The following is a 14,147-nucleotide window of genomic DNA, read 5'->3' as shown; positions in this document are numbered from 1 at the left end:
TGTGCACCTTATTGAGCAAATCTGTCGTCGCCGTGTGCCATTTACCATGAGCTGCTATTCTCGCCCAACTTTTTTCAGAAGCCAAACTACCGGGGCTTCATGACAAAGGCAGAACTGCAACGGAAAGCACAGCCCCTGTGCCGGATATCGTTCACTCACGTGAGTTGCCTGTAACCCTCCTTGACTTGACCCCTGCGCACCTTGATTGCTTCCGCGAGACTTTTCCATTGACAAATGAGACAGGCCTTCAAACTGTTTCCCCCCACCTCCCCCACACACACACAGATATCCGAAGCCAGACGCCAGGGAGTGAGGAAGATCCCCCTCCCCTCCACGAGATCTGCGTTGCAGTCTGATACCCATGTCTCCCAACTCAATTCGCCCCGTTCACCCGTCACCCCCCCCCCCCCCACCCCGTGCACGTTGACCTACATTGACTTCCGGTCCGACAACGCCTCAATTTTAAAGTTCTCATCCTTATTGTGGGCTCGAGTCCCGCTCCAGGTACTTGAGCGCATGAATCCAAGCTGACACTCCCAGTGCAGTGCTGAGGGAGCGCCACACTGTCGGAGGGGCAGTGCTGAGGGAGCGCTGCACTGTCGGAGGGGCGGTGCTGAGGGAGCGCCCCACTGTCAGAGGGACAGTACTGAGGGAGCGCCACACTGTCGGAGGGGCGGCACTGAGGGAGCGCCGCACTGTCGGAGGGGCAGTACTGAGGGAGTACCGCACTGTCGGAGGGGCAGTACTGAGGGAGTGCCGCACTGTCGGAGGGGCAGTACTGAGGGAGCGCCGCACTGTCGGAGGGGCAGTACTGAGAGAGCGCCGCACTGTCGGAGGGGCAGTACTGAGGGAGCGCCGCACTGTCGGAGGTGCCGTCTTTCGGACGAGACGTTAAACCGAGGCCCCGTCTGCCCCCTCAGGTGGACGTAAAAGATCCCACGGCCACTATTTCGAAGAGGAGCAGGGGGAGTTCTCCCCCGATGTCCTGGGGCCAATATTTATCCCTCAACCAACATCACTAAAACTGATTATCTGGACATTATCACATTGCTGTTTGTGGGAGCTTGCTGTGCGCAATTTTGGCTGCTGTATTTCCCACAATTACAACAGTGACCACACTTCAAAAAGTACTTCATTGGCTGTAAAGTGCTTTGAGACGTCCGGTGGTCGTGAAAGGTGCTATAGAAATGTAACTCTGGCTTTTATTTTTTGTGTTCAAATCCCTCCGCGGCCCTCGCTCTTCCCTATCTCTGTAACCTCCTCCAGCCCCACTACACCCCCCCCCCCCCCCTTGAGATCTCTGCGCTCCTCCAATTCTGGCCTCTTGAGCATCCCCCGATTTGCATCGCTCCACCAAGGGACATTCCTGAAGGCACTCGCCTTGGCACTTGAGGGCGTCATGTGTTTTTGGCAGTTATGTCAGTCCCATTTTTTTCTAGCTATTTTTTTTTTTTTAAACAGTTTAAAGCAAGTTACCGGTACAATGCCTGGTCGTCAATCAGCGCCTTAATCCAGAAGGACCTCGTGATAAAGACTGGTTTCCCAGCCAGGTAGGAGAAGAGATCGTCCGGGTGGAATCGGCCCTGTAATGATCGAGCCATTATTTCCTCACCTACGTTGGCTCCCGGTCCGGCAACGCCTTGATTTTATAAGATATTCCCATCCTTTGTGTTCAAATCCTTTGCTCACCACCCCCCCCCCATCCCTGTCTCTGTAACCTCCTCCAGTCCCTACAACCCTCCGAGATCTCGGCGCTCCTCCAATTCCGGCCCCTTGCGCTTTCCCCCCGATTTCCATCGCTCCACCATTGGCAGCCGTGCCTTCAGCTGCCTGGGCCCTAAGAACATAAGAATTAGGAGCAGGAGTCGGCCATTCGGCTCCTCGAGCCTGCTCCGTCATTCAATAAGATCATGGCTGATCTTCTACCTCATCTCCACTTTCCCGCACTATCCCCATATCCCTTGATTCCCTTAATATTCAAAAATCTATTGATTTCTGTCTTGAATATACTCAACGACTGAGCCTCCACAGCCCTCTGGGGCAGAGAATTCCAAAGATTCACCACCCTCTGAGTGAAGAAATTTCTCCTCATCTCAGTCCCAAATGGCCGACCCCTTATCCTGAGACTGTGACCCCTGGTTCTAGACTCCCCAGCCAGGGGAAACATCCTCCCTGCATCTACCCTGTCAAGCCCTGTAAGAATTTTGTATGTTTCAATGAGATCACCTCTCATTCTTCTAAACTCCAGCGAGTATAAGCCCAATCGACCCAATCTCTCCTCATACGTCATTCCTGCCATCCCAGGTATCAGTCTAGTGACTCTTCACTGCACTCTCTCCATGGCAGGAACATCCTTCCTCAGATAAGGCAGAGGTGCTGAGAATTATGAAGGGATGGGACAGCGTAGATAGAAACAGACTGCATTCATGATTGAGGGGTTCAAACGAGAGTGCTTATAGAAATAATAAGATTAAATGTAAGAGATTTAGGACCGAGAGCAGGAGGGAATCTTTTTCACCACAGCGGCTGAGGGGCTGTGGAGCGCGCTATGCCGGAGTTGGAGATCGAAGCCGAGACTACGTGAACATTTAAAATCAAGTTCAAACTGTTTCCAGTGGCAGGAGGGTCGGTAACCAGAGGACACAGATTGAAGATAATCGTCAAGAGAGCCAGAGGGGGAGCGGAGCAACGTTCCCTGTTAAAGCTCTGTGAACGGGCTGCGCACCCCCAAAAAATTGGAGGCGAGGAGAGAGTTTTTTTTACGCAGCGAGTTGTCATGCGCTGTCTGAAAGGGCGGTGGGAGCAGATTCAATCGTAACTTTCAAAAGGGGAATTGGATAAATACTTGATGAGGAAAAATGTGCAGGGCTGTGGGGAGAGAGCAGAGGGGGGAGTGGGGCTAATTGGAGAGCTCTTTCAAAGAGCCAGCACAGGCACGATGGGCCGAATGGCCTCCTTCTGCATTCTAAGAAAGGATATATGATGTAAAAAGACTACTGAGCCCTTGGTTTGAGTTCAGGAAACTTTGGTTTATCCGGACGTTGTATGTCCGGAAACCTCGATCTACCGGCAGAAATCAGGAGCCGTTTTATTAGGTTTTTTTCCTTCTCGTGGCTTTGTTTTCAACAGTCGGGCACTAGAAAGTCTCTCTGAAGCTGTTGCTAAGCTCCAGAGATGCTTCCAAGGTACGGGCTGACTGTTTACAAGCTGTTGCTAAGCAACAGTGTTTGTTGTCAGATACGGAGATGAAAACCTCCGTATGCTTCAACATTAACTTTGTATGTCCGGCAGTTTTGATAGATCGGCAACAGCTCGGTCCCGTCGGTGCTGGATATCACAAAGTTTCCTGTATAAAACAAAGCTTTAATCAACTGTTTCAAAACCATGAGATTTCTAGTTATATCACTAGTTCCTGGTTACAGAAACATCCTGAGCAAGCTGGGCCCACGCCCGAGTATTTATACTCCTTGGATGGCGCCACCAGCTGGCCGCCCAGTGTTACTTCATGAGTCATGATAAGATTCATTCATGACAATATACAGGAAACTCTTTGGTATCCGGCACCAACGGGACCGGCGTGTTGCCGGTTGATCAAAAATTCCGGATGACGGAGAGGGTTATCTACCGAGGCTATTTTTAACGAAGAAAATTTTTTTTTTTAATCAAGAAATGTGCAGTATACAGTAATTGGGTACTCACCTACGTAATGTTGTGTTAAATGGATGGTGGAAGATGCTTGATTAAGTACAGTACTGCTAGTTGAGGGTAATGCAATGCAATAACTACCAGCAGCGTGGGAGACACACAGTACCACTGTAAAATGGCAGATCAGAAGAGACTACCGGCAGCGCGGGAGAGTCAGACTCCGGTTATTGAGGTGTTCGGACTTCCGACAGCGCCAAGAAGCCAAGTAGTGGCCGTTTGGAGAACTACCCCCACTGACTAACTTGGCCACCGCGGGAGACTCGGACTCGGCAACATTGCCGGTTATTGAGGTGTTGTTTTCAGAGTGAGAATTTTGCCGGTTAATAGAGAATCTCGGATATTTAGGTGCCGTTTAAACGAGAGTTTCCTGTACTTGCCTTGGAGGCGGTGCAACGAAGGTTCACTCGATCGATCCCTGGGATGAGAGGGTTGCCCTATGAGGAGAGATTGAGTAGATTGGGCCGATACTCTCTGGAGTTCAGAAGAATGAGAGGTCCTTCAATACCTCCTCTCTGATGAAGAAGGCCCAGCAGCGCCTATATTTCCGAAGGAGGCTGAAGGGATGTAACCTGTCACCCCTGATCCTCTCTAACTTTTACCGCTGCACAATAGAGAGCACCCTGACGAACTGTATCACAGTATGGTATGGCAGCTGTAGCTACTATGACTGGAAAGCCCTGCAGCGGGTAGTCAAAACTGCCCAACGCATTACCGGCACCCGGCTACCGACCATAGAGCACATATACCAGAAACACTGTTTACGGAGGTCACGGACCATCATCAAAGACCCTACCCACCCCAGCCACAGTCTGTTCGCCCTCCTGCCATCTGGGAGACGCTACAGATGCATTCGCACCCGAACGACCAGATTTAGGAACAGCTTCTTTCCCAGGGCTGTCATCCTACTGAACTCCACAAATAAACTCTAAAGCCTGCACATCTGCCAATGCACTTTATTATGGGTATGCTTATGTTAATGTATTACAAGCCAAAAGTATGTTGAATGTTTAAATGTCTTAATCTAAATGTACACTCTCGGGAGCCGCAAGCCGTTGTACTGCACTTGTGCACCAACAATGACAATAAAAGTTGATTTGGATTTGGATTTAGGTGATCTAATTGAAACATATAAGATTCTGATGGGGGATTGACAGGGTAGATGCTGAGAGGCTGTTTCCCCAGGCTGGGGAGTCTAGAACCAGGGGTCACAGTCTCCGGGTAAGGGGTCGGCCATTTAGGACTGAGATGAGGAGGAATTTCTTCACTCGGAGGGCGGTGAATCTTTGGAATTCTCTACCCCAGAGGGCTGTGGAGGCTCAGTCATTGAGTATATTCAAGGCTGAGATCGAGAGATTTTTGGACTCTAGGGGGATCAAGGTATATGTGGATCGGGCGGGAAAGTGGAGTTGAGGTAGAAGATCAGATCAGCCATGATCTCATTGAATGGCGGAGCAGGCTCGAGGGGCCGAATGGCCGACTCCTGCTCTTATTTCTTACGTTCTTATGAGATGCTGTGTTAGACAGGTGGCTGTCTGAAAGGGTGGAGGTCAGGTTAAAGGGCCACCGAAACAGGGCAGTCACACGGGATAGGACAGCGCTCGTATGGAGGATACAGTCCAGCGCGGACTGGTTGGGCCGAGCCGCCTGTCTCCATGTGTTGCGATTCCTGCTCGACTCCAGCCGGCTCTGGCCTGCCGGTTCCTCGGTGAAGTCCATTGCTCAGCAGCCGTGCCGTGGTGTCTCGGAGCGTCCGGACGGACCCGGAGTGTCCCTGGCCAGCGCTGGCAGTAGCTGCTCTCGCCCTGGGCGCGTGGCGAATTCGGTCTTTCCGGGGCAGCGTGCTCCACCATGCTCGCGGCCCCTTTGTGCGCACATCTTTACTCTCCGACTTCATTCTTAACCAGCTTCCTTTAAATTCGATTCTCTTCCCGCCGCCACCCCCCCCCCCCCCCCCCCCACCCTCGCTCGAGAATCCCCTGCCGCAGGAATTAGGAAGCACAGGGCAGGGTTGCAGAGACCTGGTGCAGTGATATCCAGCTTTATGCTCAGGGTTCGCGACAGCTTGTGTTGACCGCTCTCGATAATTAACGGTAGATTTCCGCCTTTATCTTGCTTTCCTGATCATTGATCCTTGGCTGACGGTATGTTTCCCTTGTAAATCGTCCAGGCTGTTACTATCAGCCATCCTGCTCACTGCCGTAAAGAAAATAATAGCTGGCCAACCCACCGACATTAATGGGGGGGCCACTAGAGGCATTTGATCGGGTGGGGCTCCTCTGGTGCCTCCTGAACCCTTGGTTGAACTCACTCTCGCGAATCTGTTGCTCGCTGGCCTACATTGGCTCCCGGACGGGCAACGCCTCGATTTAAAAAATCTCCATCCTCGTTTTCAAATCCCTCCGCGGCCTCCTCGCCCCCCTCCCTATCTCTGTAACCTCCTCCAGCCCCACAACCCCCCGAGATCTCTGCGCTCCTCCAATTCTGGCCCCTTGACCATCTCCTGATTTTAATCGCTCCACCATTGGCGGCCGTGCCTTCAGCTGCCTGGGCCCTGAGCTCTGGAATTCCCTCCCTAAACCTCTCCGCCTCTCTCTCCTCCTTTATGACCCTCCTTAAAACCTACCTCTGTGACCAAGCTTTTGGTCACCTGCCCTAATATCTCCTTATATGTGGCTCGGGGTCAGATTATGTTTGATAATCGCTCCAGTGAAGCACCTTGGGACATTTTATATTAAAGACGCTGTATCAATGGGAGTTGTTGGTATTTAAACGAGTCTCTTGTTGTCTGGCCCACTCAGATTCACGCTGACTGACAAAGGCTTGAAGCTCGGCGAAAAGTTGACCGCGGAACACTTGGAGCAGGAGCGGATGGAGGAAGCGCAGGCCGGAACGGCGGAGCTCGGCCTCGCCGAGGGAGGTGATGAAGACCAGCTCCCAGCGATCGCAACGTCACAGTAAGCCCCGGGATTCAAGGTGGGGGGGGGCCTTTACTGCTGAGTTTTATTGTGCTGTCTGCGCCATCCTTTCCCACGTTATCCCTCTGTCTTGCCCATATTCTGCCCCTGACTCTCGGTGAGGTATGGGCAGCACGGGTAGTTGGAGGGAGCGCCGCACTGTCGGAGGGAGCGCCGCACTGTCGGAGGGGCGGTACTGAGGGAGCGCCGCACTGTCGGAGGGTCAGTACTGATGGAGCGCCGCACTGTCGGAGGGACAGTTCTGATGGAGTGCCGCACTGTCGGAGGGGCAGTGCTGAGGGAGCGCCGCACTGTCGGAGGGGCGGTACTGAGGGAGCGCCGCACTGTCAGAGGGGCAGTACTGAGGGAGCGCCGCACTGTCGGAGGGGCGGTACTGAGGGAGCACCACACTGTCGGAGGGTCAGTACTGATGGAGCGCCGCACTGTCGGAGGGACAGTTCTGATGGAGTGCCGCACTGTCGGAGGGGCAGTGCTGAGGGAGCGCCGCATTGTCGGAGGGACGGTACTGAGGGAGCACCGCACTGTCGGAGGGGCGGTACTGAGGGAGCGCCGCACTGTCGGAGGGGCAGTACCGAGGGAGCACCACACTGTCGGAGGGGCAGTACCGAGGGAGCGCCGCACTGTCAGAGGGGCAGTACCGAGGGAGCGCCGCACTGTCGGAGGGGCGGTACTGAGGGAGCGCCGCACTGTCGGAGGGGCGGTACTGAGGGAGCGCCGCACTGTCGGAGGGGCGGTACTGAGGGAGCGCCGCACTGTTGGAGGGACAGTTCTGATGGAGTGCCGCACTGTCGGAGGGTCAGTACTGAGGGAGCGCCGCACTGTCGGAGGGGCAGTACTGAGGGAGCGCCGCGAGATGTTCTTTTGCAGTCTCTTATTTGACTGCTGAGCTACCCCAGGCTAGACTGAGCATTGTATAGTTAGCAGAGTGGAAGGGACCTGCCCTGGGAGTGTATGCTAGACTGATGTAGCAGGGCCTGGTCTCCAATCGCCTTGGATCCCCTTGCTATTGGACCAAGACTTTGCTCTGTCAAGCCCGTGTGGTAGCTGGTGTGCAACGGCCACCCCACATTAAAAGAACTCATGCACAGGCATCTTCCACCCTTTAAAATGAAGTTCGGGACCTGGAACGTCAGGACTCTCATGGACAGCCCCAACAGTGACAGACCGGAACGGCGTACTGCTACAGAGACTGTAGGTCCCGCATTGGACTAATCGGTCACCTGAGAACTCATTTTTAGTGTGGAAGCAAGTCATCCTCGGTTCCGAGGGACTGCCTAAGAGAAGAGACTGAGGGAGTGCCGCACTGTCGGAGGGGCAGTACTAAGGGAGCGCCGCACTGTCGGAGGGGCAGTACTGAGGGAGCGCCACACTGTCGGAGGGGCGGTACTGAGGGAGCGCCGCACTGTCGGAGGGGCAGTACTGAGGGAGCGCCGCACTGTCGGAGGGGCAGTACTGAGGGAGCGCCGCACTGTCGGAGGGGCGGTACTGAGGGAGTGCCGCACTGTCGGAGGGGCAGTACTGAGGGAGCACCGCACTATCGGAGGGGCAGTACTGAGGGAGCGCCGCACTGTCGGAGGGGCAGTACTGGTAATTATCACATTGCTGTTTGTGGGAGCTTGCTGTGCGCAAATTGGCTGCCATGTTTCCCACATTACAACAGTGACTACACTTCAATAAAGTACTTTAGCAAAATACTGCAGATGTTGGAAATCCGAAATAAGTTTTGAAGAAGGGTCAAACCCGAAACGTCAACTCAAATTTCTCTCCACGGATGTTGCCTGACTTGCTGAGTTTTTCCAGCATTTTCTGTTGTTATTTCAATAAAGTACTTCATTGGCTGTAAAGCGCTTTTGGACGTCCTGAGGTGGTGAAAGGCGCTGGAGAAATGGGAGTCTTTTTCTTTTTTCTGACTCGGAGGCGATAGTGCTGAGGTAGATGTTGGGTAACGGGGAGAATTTAACGGGGGGCGGGGGGGGGATGTGCGATCCTTCCCGAACTCCCTCGGTGTGATTTCAGCTTTCTTTCACGGAGCTTTCCTTCCCCGACAGGACCAGCACCGAGCCGCCGCTGTTCCACACGGTGTTCAGCGGAGAGCCGCACGGTCCAGCCGCAGGCCTAGTGTCGGCCGAGAGCCAGGAATCGGCGGAATCCCAGAGCACCAGCAGCAGCAGCCACGGCCTGCAGCCTCCGTTCACCCACGTCCCCGAATTCACCTTCAGTCCTGGGGAGTTTGACGTCGTCCTGTGCATCGACTTTATCGAAACGACAGCGTACGTCTGGAATGAGAATGTCCCAATGTCTGCTCCCTCTCCTCTCCCCCCTCTCCTCTTCCCCCCTCTCCTCTTCCCCCCTCTCCTCTTCCCCCCTCTCCTCTTCCCCCCTCTCCTCTTCCCCCCTCTCCTCTCCCCCCTCTCCTCTCCCCCCTCTCCTCTCCTCTCCTCCCCTCTCCTCCCCACCCCTCCCCTCCCCTCCCCTCTCCTCCCCTCTCTTTCAGCACAGTACCACACTTGCGCTCTGGAGGGAGTGTGTTTTATAATAATCATTCTAACTTCCATACTGCATTGAAATGTTTCCAGCTGCTCCACGATTTATTTCAGCCTCTTATTACGAACATAAGAATTAGGAGCAGGAGTCGGCCATTCGGCCCCTCGAGCCCGCTCCGCCATTCAATAAGATCATGGCTGATCATCGATCTCAACTCCACTTTCCCGCCCGATCCCCGTATCCCTCGATTCCCCTAGAGTCCAAAAACCTCTCGATCTCAGTCTTGAATATACTCAACAACTGAGCCTCCACAGCCCTCTGGGGTAGAGAATTCCAAAGATTCACCGCCCTCTGAGTGAAGAAATTTCTCATCTCAGTCCTAAATGGCCGACCCCTTATCCTGAGACTGTGACCCCTGGTTCTAGACTCCCCAGCCAGGGGAAACAACCTCGCTGCATCTACCCTGTCAATCCCCCTCAGAACTTTGTTTCAATGAGATCACCTCTCATTCTTCTAAACTCCAGAGAGTATTGGCCCAATCTACACAATCTCTCCTCATAGGACAACCCTCTCATCCCAGGGATCAGTGCGTGTGTTTCTCTTTCACCCTCTCGTTACACCCTCACAGGCCTTGAAGCAGATTGCAGGGTGGTACGTGGCGACTTGGCCCTCCGCGCACTTACCAGCTCCTCCCTGCCGCTAAGCCCAGGATCTCACTGCGCAGGAGTTGTGGGCGCTGACTCGTGCAGGCTACGGTTGCTGAGCGTCCTCTGCTATCTCGCCCACTCTATCCCCATGATACCAGGGTTAAATTATGAAGACAGATTGCATGGGCTAGGCTCGTATTCCCTCGAGTTCAGAAGATTAGGGGGTGATCTAATCGAGGTGTTTAAGATGATCAGAGGAGTAGATAGAGAGAAACTATTTCCTCTGGTGGGGGGAGTCCAGAACAAGGGGGCGTCACCTTAAAATTAGAGCCAGGTCGTTCAGGGGTGATGTCGGGAAGCACTTCTTCACACACAGGGTGGTGGAGACCTGGAACACTCCCCCCCAAAAAGCTGTTGAGGCTGGAGGGGTCAATTGAAAATTTCAAAACTGAGATTGATCGATTTTTGTTGGGTAAGGGTGTTGAGAGTTACAGAACCAAGGCGGGTAGATGGAGTTAAGATACAGATCAGCCATGATCTGATTGAATGGCGGAACAGACTCGAGGGGCTGAATGGCCTCCTCCTGTTCCCATGTTCATGGACACGTGTCCATGGGCTGTGCAGGGCATGGCCGACTCCTGCCATTCGGTGAGGCAGGGTCGAGAGCAGACCGGTGTCGGTAGTTAATGCAGCCCCTACCCTGCGATCGGGCGCCCGCTCCATTACACGCCTTCTGACTCTTGCCTTGTGCTTCTTCAGCGGAGCAAGCCACAGGAAGCGGGAACTGGTGACCGAGCTGAAGAAGAATGGCATCGACTTTGACGTCCGCAAGCTTCACGTCGGGGACTTCCTGTGGGTGGCTCGGGAGAAAGTGCAGCACCCGCCAGGTATTGCAGCAGTGGGCAGGACCTCTAGAGCGCGGGCCGTAGGTGGCTGGAAGCTCAAAGCTCAGGATCTCTGCGCTCTTCCAATTCTGGCCTCTTGAGCATCCCCGATTTTCCATCACTCGACCATAAGAACATAAGAAACAGGAGCAGGAGTCGGCCATTCGGCCCCTCGAGCCTGCTTCGCCATTCAATAAGATCATGGCTGATCTTCGACCTCAACTCCACTTTCCTGCCCGATCTCCATATCCCTCGATTCCCCGAGAGTCCAAAAATCTATCGATCTCAGCCTTGAATATACTCAACGACTGAGCCTCCACAGCCCTCTGGGGTAGAGAATTCCAAAGATTCACCGCCCTCTGAGTGAAGAAATTCCTCCTCATCTCAGTCCTAAATGGCCGACCCCTTATCCTGAGACTGTGACCCCTGGTTCTAGACACTCCAGCCAGGGGGAAACATCCTCCCTGCATCTACCCTGTCAATCCCCCTCAGAATCTTATATGTTTCAATGAGATCACCTCTCATTCTTCTAAACTCCAGAGAGTATCGGCCCAATCTACTCAATCTCTCCTCATAGGACAGCCCTCTCATCCCAGGAATCAGTCTAGTGAACCTTCGTTGCACCGCCTCCAAGGCAAGTCTATCCTTCCTTAGATAAGGAAACCAGAACTGTGCACAGTACTCCAGGTGTGGTCTCACCAAAGCCCTGTACAATTGTAGCAAGACTTCCTTACTCTTATACTCCAACCCCCTTGCAATAAAGGCCAACATGCCATTTGCCTTCCTAATTGCTTGCTGTACCTGCATGCGAACCCTGTGTTTCTTGTACTAGGACACCCAAATCTCTCTGAACACCAACATTTAATTGTTCCTCGCCATTTAAAAAACACTCTTGTTTTTCTATTCTTCCTACCAAAGTGAATAACCTCACATTTCCCCACATGATACTCCATCTGCCACCTTACTGCCCACTCACTTAACCTATCCCTTTGCAGGCTCTTTGTGTCCTCCTCACGGCTTACTTTCCCACCTAACTTTGTATCGTCAGCAAACTTGGATATATTGCGCTCGGTCCCTTCATCTAAGTCATTAATATAGATTGTAAATAGCCGAGGCCCCAAGCACTGATCCTTGCGGCACCTGACTAGTTACAGCCTGCCAATCTGAAAATGACCCGTTTATCCCTACTCTCTGTTTTCTCTCTGTTAACCAATCCTTTATCCATGCTAATACCTTACCCCCAAACCCACATGCCCCTATCTTGCTTAACAACCTTTTATGCGGCACCTTATCGAAAGCCTTTTGGAAATCCAAATATATTACATCCACTGGTTCCCCTTTATCTACCCTGCTAGTTACATCCTCAAAAAACTCTAATAAATTTGTCAAACACGATTTCGCTGTCATAAAACCAATCATATGATATTCTAAGTGCCCTGTTACCACCTCCTTAATAATGGATTCTAGCATTTTGCCAATGACTGATGTCAGGCTAACTGGCCTGTAGTTCCTGGTTTTCTCTCTTCCTCCTTTCTTGAATAGCGGGGTTACATTTGATACCTTCCGATCCACGGTTACCATTCTAGAATCTAGGGAATTTGGGAAGATCACAACCAGTGCATCCACTATCTCTGCAGCCACCTCTTTTAGAACCCTAGGATGTAGGCCATCAGGTCCAGGGGATTTGTCGGCTTTTAGTCCCATTAGTTTGTCTCATACTTTTTCTCTACTGATAATTACTTTAAGTTCCTCGCTCTCATTAGCCCCTTGGTTCCCCACTATTTTTGGTATTCGAGTACAGGAACAAGGATGTCTTGCTGCAGTTGTACAGGGCCTTGGTGAGACCACACCTTGAGTATTGTGTGCAGTTTTGGTCGCCTTATCTGAGGATGGATGTTCTTGCCATGGAGGGAGTGCAGCGAAGATTCACCAGGCTGATACCTGGGATGGCAGGAATGACATATGAGGAGAGATTGGGTCGATTGGGCTTATATTCGCTAGAGTTTAGAAGAATGAGAGGGGATCTCATTGAAACTTATAAAATTCTAACAGGACTAGACAGACTAGATGCAGGAAGGATGTTCCCGATGGCAGGGGAATCCAGAACCAGGGGTCACAGTCTAAGGATAAGGGGTAAGCCATTTAGGACAGAGATGAGGAAGAATTTCTTCACCCAGAGAGTGGTGAACCTGTGGAATTCTCTACCACAGAAGGCAGTTGAGGCCAATTCATTAAATATATTCAAGAAGGAGTTAGATATATTTCTTAAGGCTAAAGGGATCAAGGGATATGGGGAGAAGGCAGGGACAGGGTACTGAATTTGGATGATCAGCCATGATCTCATTAAATGGCGGAACAGGCTCGAGGGGCCGAATGGCCGACTCCTGCTCCTATCTTCTATGTTTCTATGTATACTTTTTGTGTCTTCTACTGTGAAGTCAGATAGAAAATATTTGTTTAAAGCCTCTGCCATTTCCTTGTTCCCCCAATATAATTTCTCCTGTCTCAGCCTCTAAGGGACCAACGCTTATTTTTGTTGCTCTCTTCCTTTTTACATACTTGTAGAAGCTCGTACAATCTGTTTTTATATTTCTTGCTAATTTCCTTTTTTTTCCGCCCTTTTTATCAATTTTTTTATCAAACCAGTGGCGGCCATGCCTTCAGCAGCCTCGACCCTAAGCTCTGGAATTCCCCCCCAAATCTCTCCGCCTCTGTCTCCCCCCTTACAACCGACGTCTTTGACCAAGCTTTTGGTCGCCTGTCCTAATATCTCCTCATGTGGCTCGGGGTCAAATTTTGTTCTATAATCGCTCCTGTGAAGCGCCTTGGGACGTTTTGCTACGTTAAAGGCGCTGTATAAATGCAGGCTGTCGTTGTTGGGACGAAAGGGGGATACACAAGGGTTCGAGTCGCGCCAAGGGCTGTTGAACTGCTGGCTCTGTTTCCATTGTGCTTTACCCTAAGCAGCATCCTCTCCTCGTCCACTTACAGGGCAGCTGCACAACCCCCGTGCCCAGGAGCTGGTGCTGGATTACGTTGTGGAGAGGAAAAGGATGGATGATTTGTGCGGCAGCATCGTGGACGGGCGCTTCCGAGAGCAAAAGGTAAGGCGCGTTCCCCGCTCGTGATGTTCTCGGGAAGAGGCAGCTGGGTCTGTCCAATCCTTTAGAGCCGTCTGATTGGCTCAAAATAGCAATCTGATGTCCTAGCAGCTCTGGAACTGGCTCACTGTGTGTTCCCCGGGGGTGAGTGTTACCGACACAAGTGTGTTCCCCGGGGGTGAGTGTTACCGGACACAAGTGTGTTCCCCGGGGGTGAGTGTTACCGACACAAGTGTGTTCCCCGGGGGGTGAGTGTTACCCGACACAAGTGTGTTCCCGGGGGTGAGTGTTACCCGACACAAGTGTGTTCCCGGGGGTGAGTGTTGCCCGACACAAGTGTGTTCCCCGGGG

The 14,147-nt window shown here is 52.4% G+C and overlaps 1 protein-coding gene across 1 annotated transcript in view; it reads left to right on the top strand.

Annotated features, from left to right (window-relative positions):
• The window catches only part of mus81 (MUS81 structure-specific endonuclease subunit), a 124,336-nt gene that overhangs the window by 95,701 nt on the left and 14,488 nt on the right, over positions 1 to 14,147 (top strand). The window contains exons 6-11 of the mRNA XM_085976182.1: positions 79 to 159; positions 1,462 to 1,550; positions 6,504 to 6,659; positions 8,729 to 8,950; positions 10,571 to 10,698; positions 13,687 to 13,799. Coding sequence (XP_085832308.1) covers positions 79 to 159; positions 1,462 to 1,550; positions 6,504 to 6,659; positions 8,729 to 8,950; positions 10,571 to 10,698; positions 13,687 to 13,799 — 789 coding nt within the window. The remainder of the gene's footprint in view (positions 1 to 78; positions 160 to 1,461; positions 1,551 to 6,503; positions 6,660 to 8,728; positions 8,951 to 10,570; positions 10,699 to 13,686; positions 13,800 to 14,147) is intronic.

This window comes from Somniosus microcephalus, unplaced genomic scaffold (genome assembly GCF_052327205.1).
Source record: "Somniosus microcephalus isolate GS21.2 unplaced genomic scaffold, FLI_Smic_1.0 unresolved_chr2, whole genome shotgun sequence".
In the NCBI taxonomy this organism is placed as follows: Eukaryota; Metazoa; Chordata; class Chondrichthyes; order Squaliformes; family Somniosidae; genus Somniosus; species Somniosus microcephalus.
Note: the sequence above shows the minus strand (reverse complement) of the source record. Positions and strands in the feature narration are given on the sequence as shown.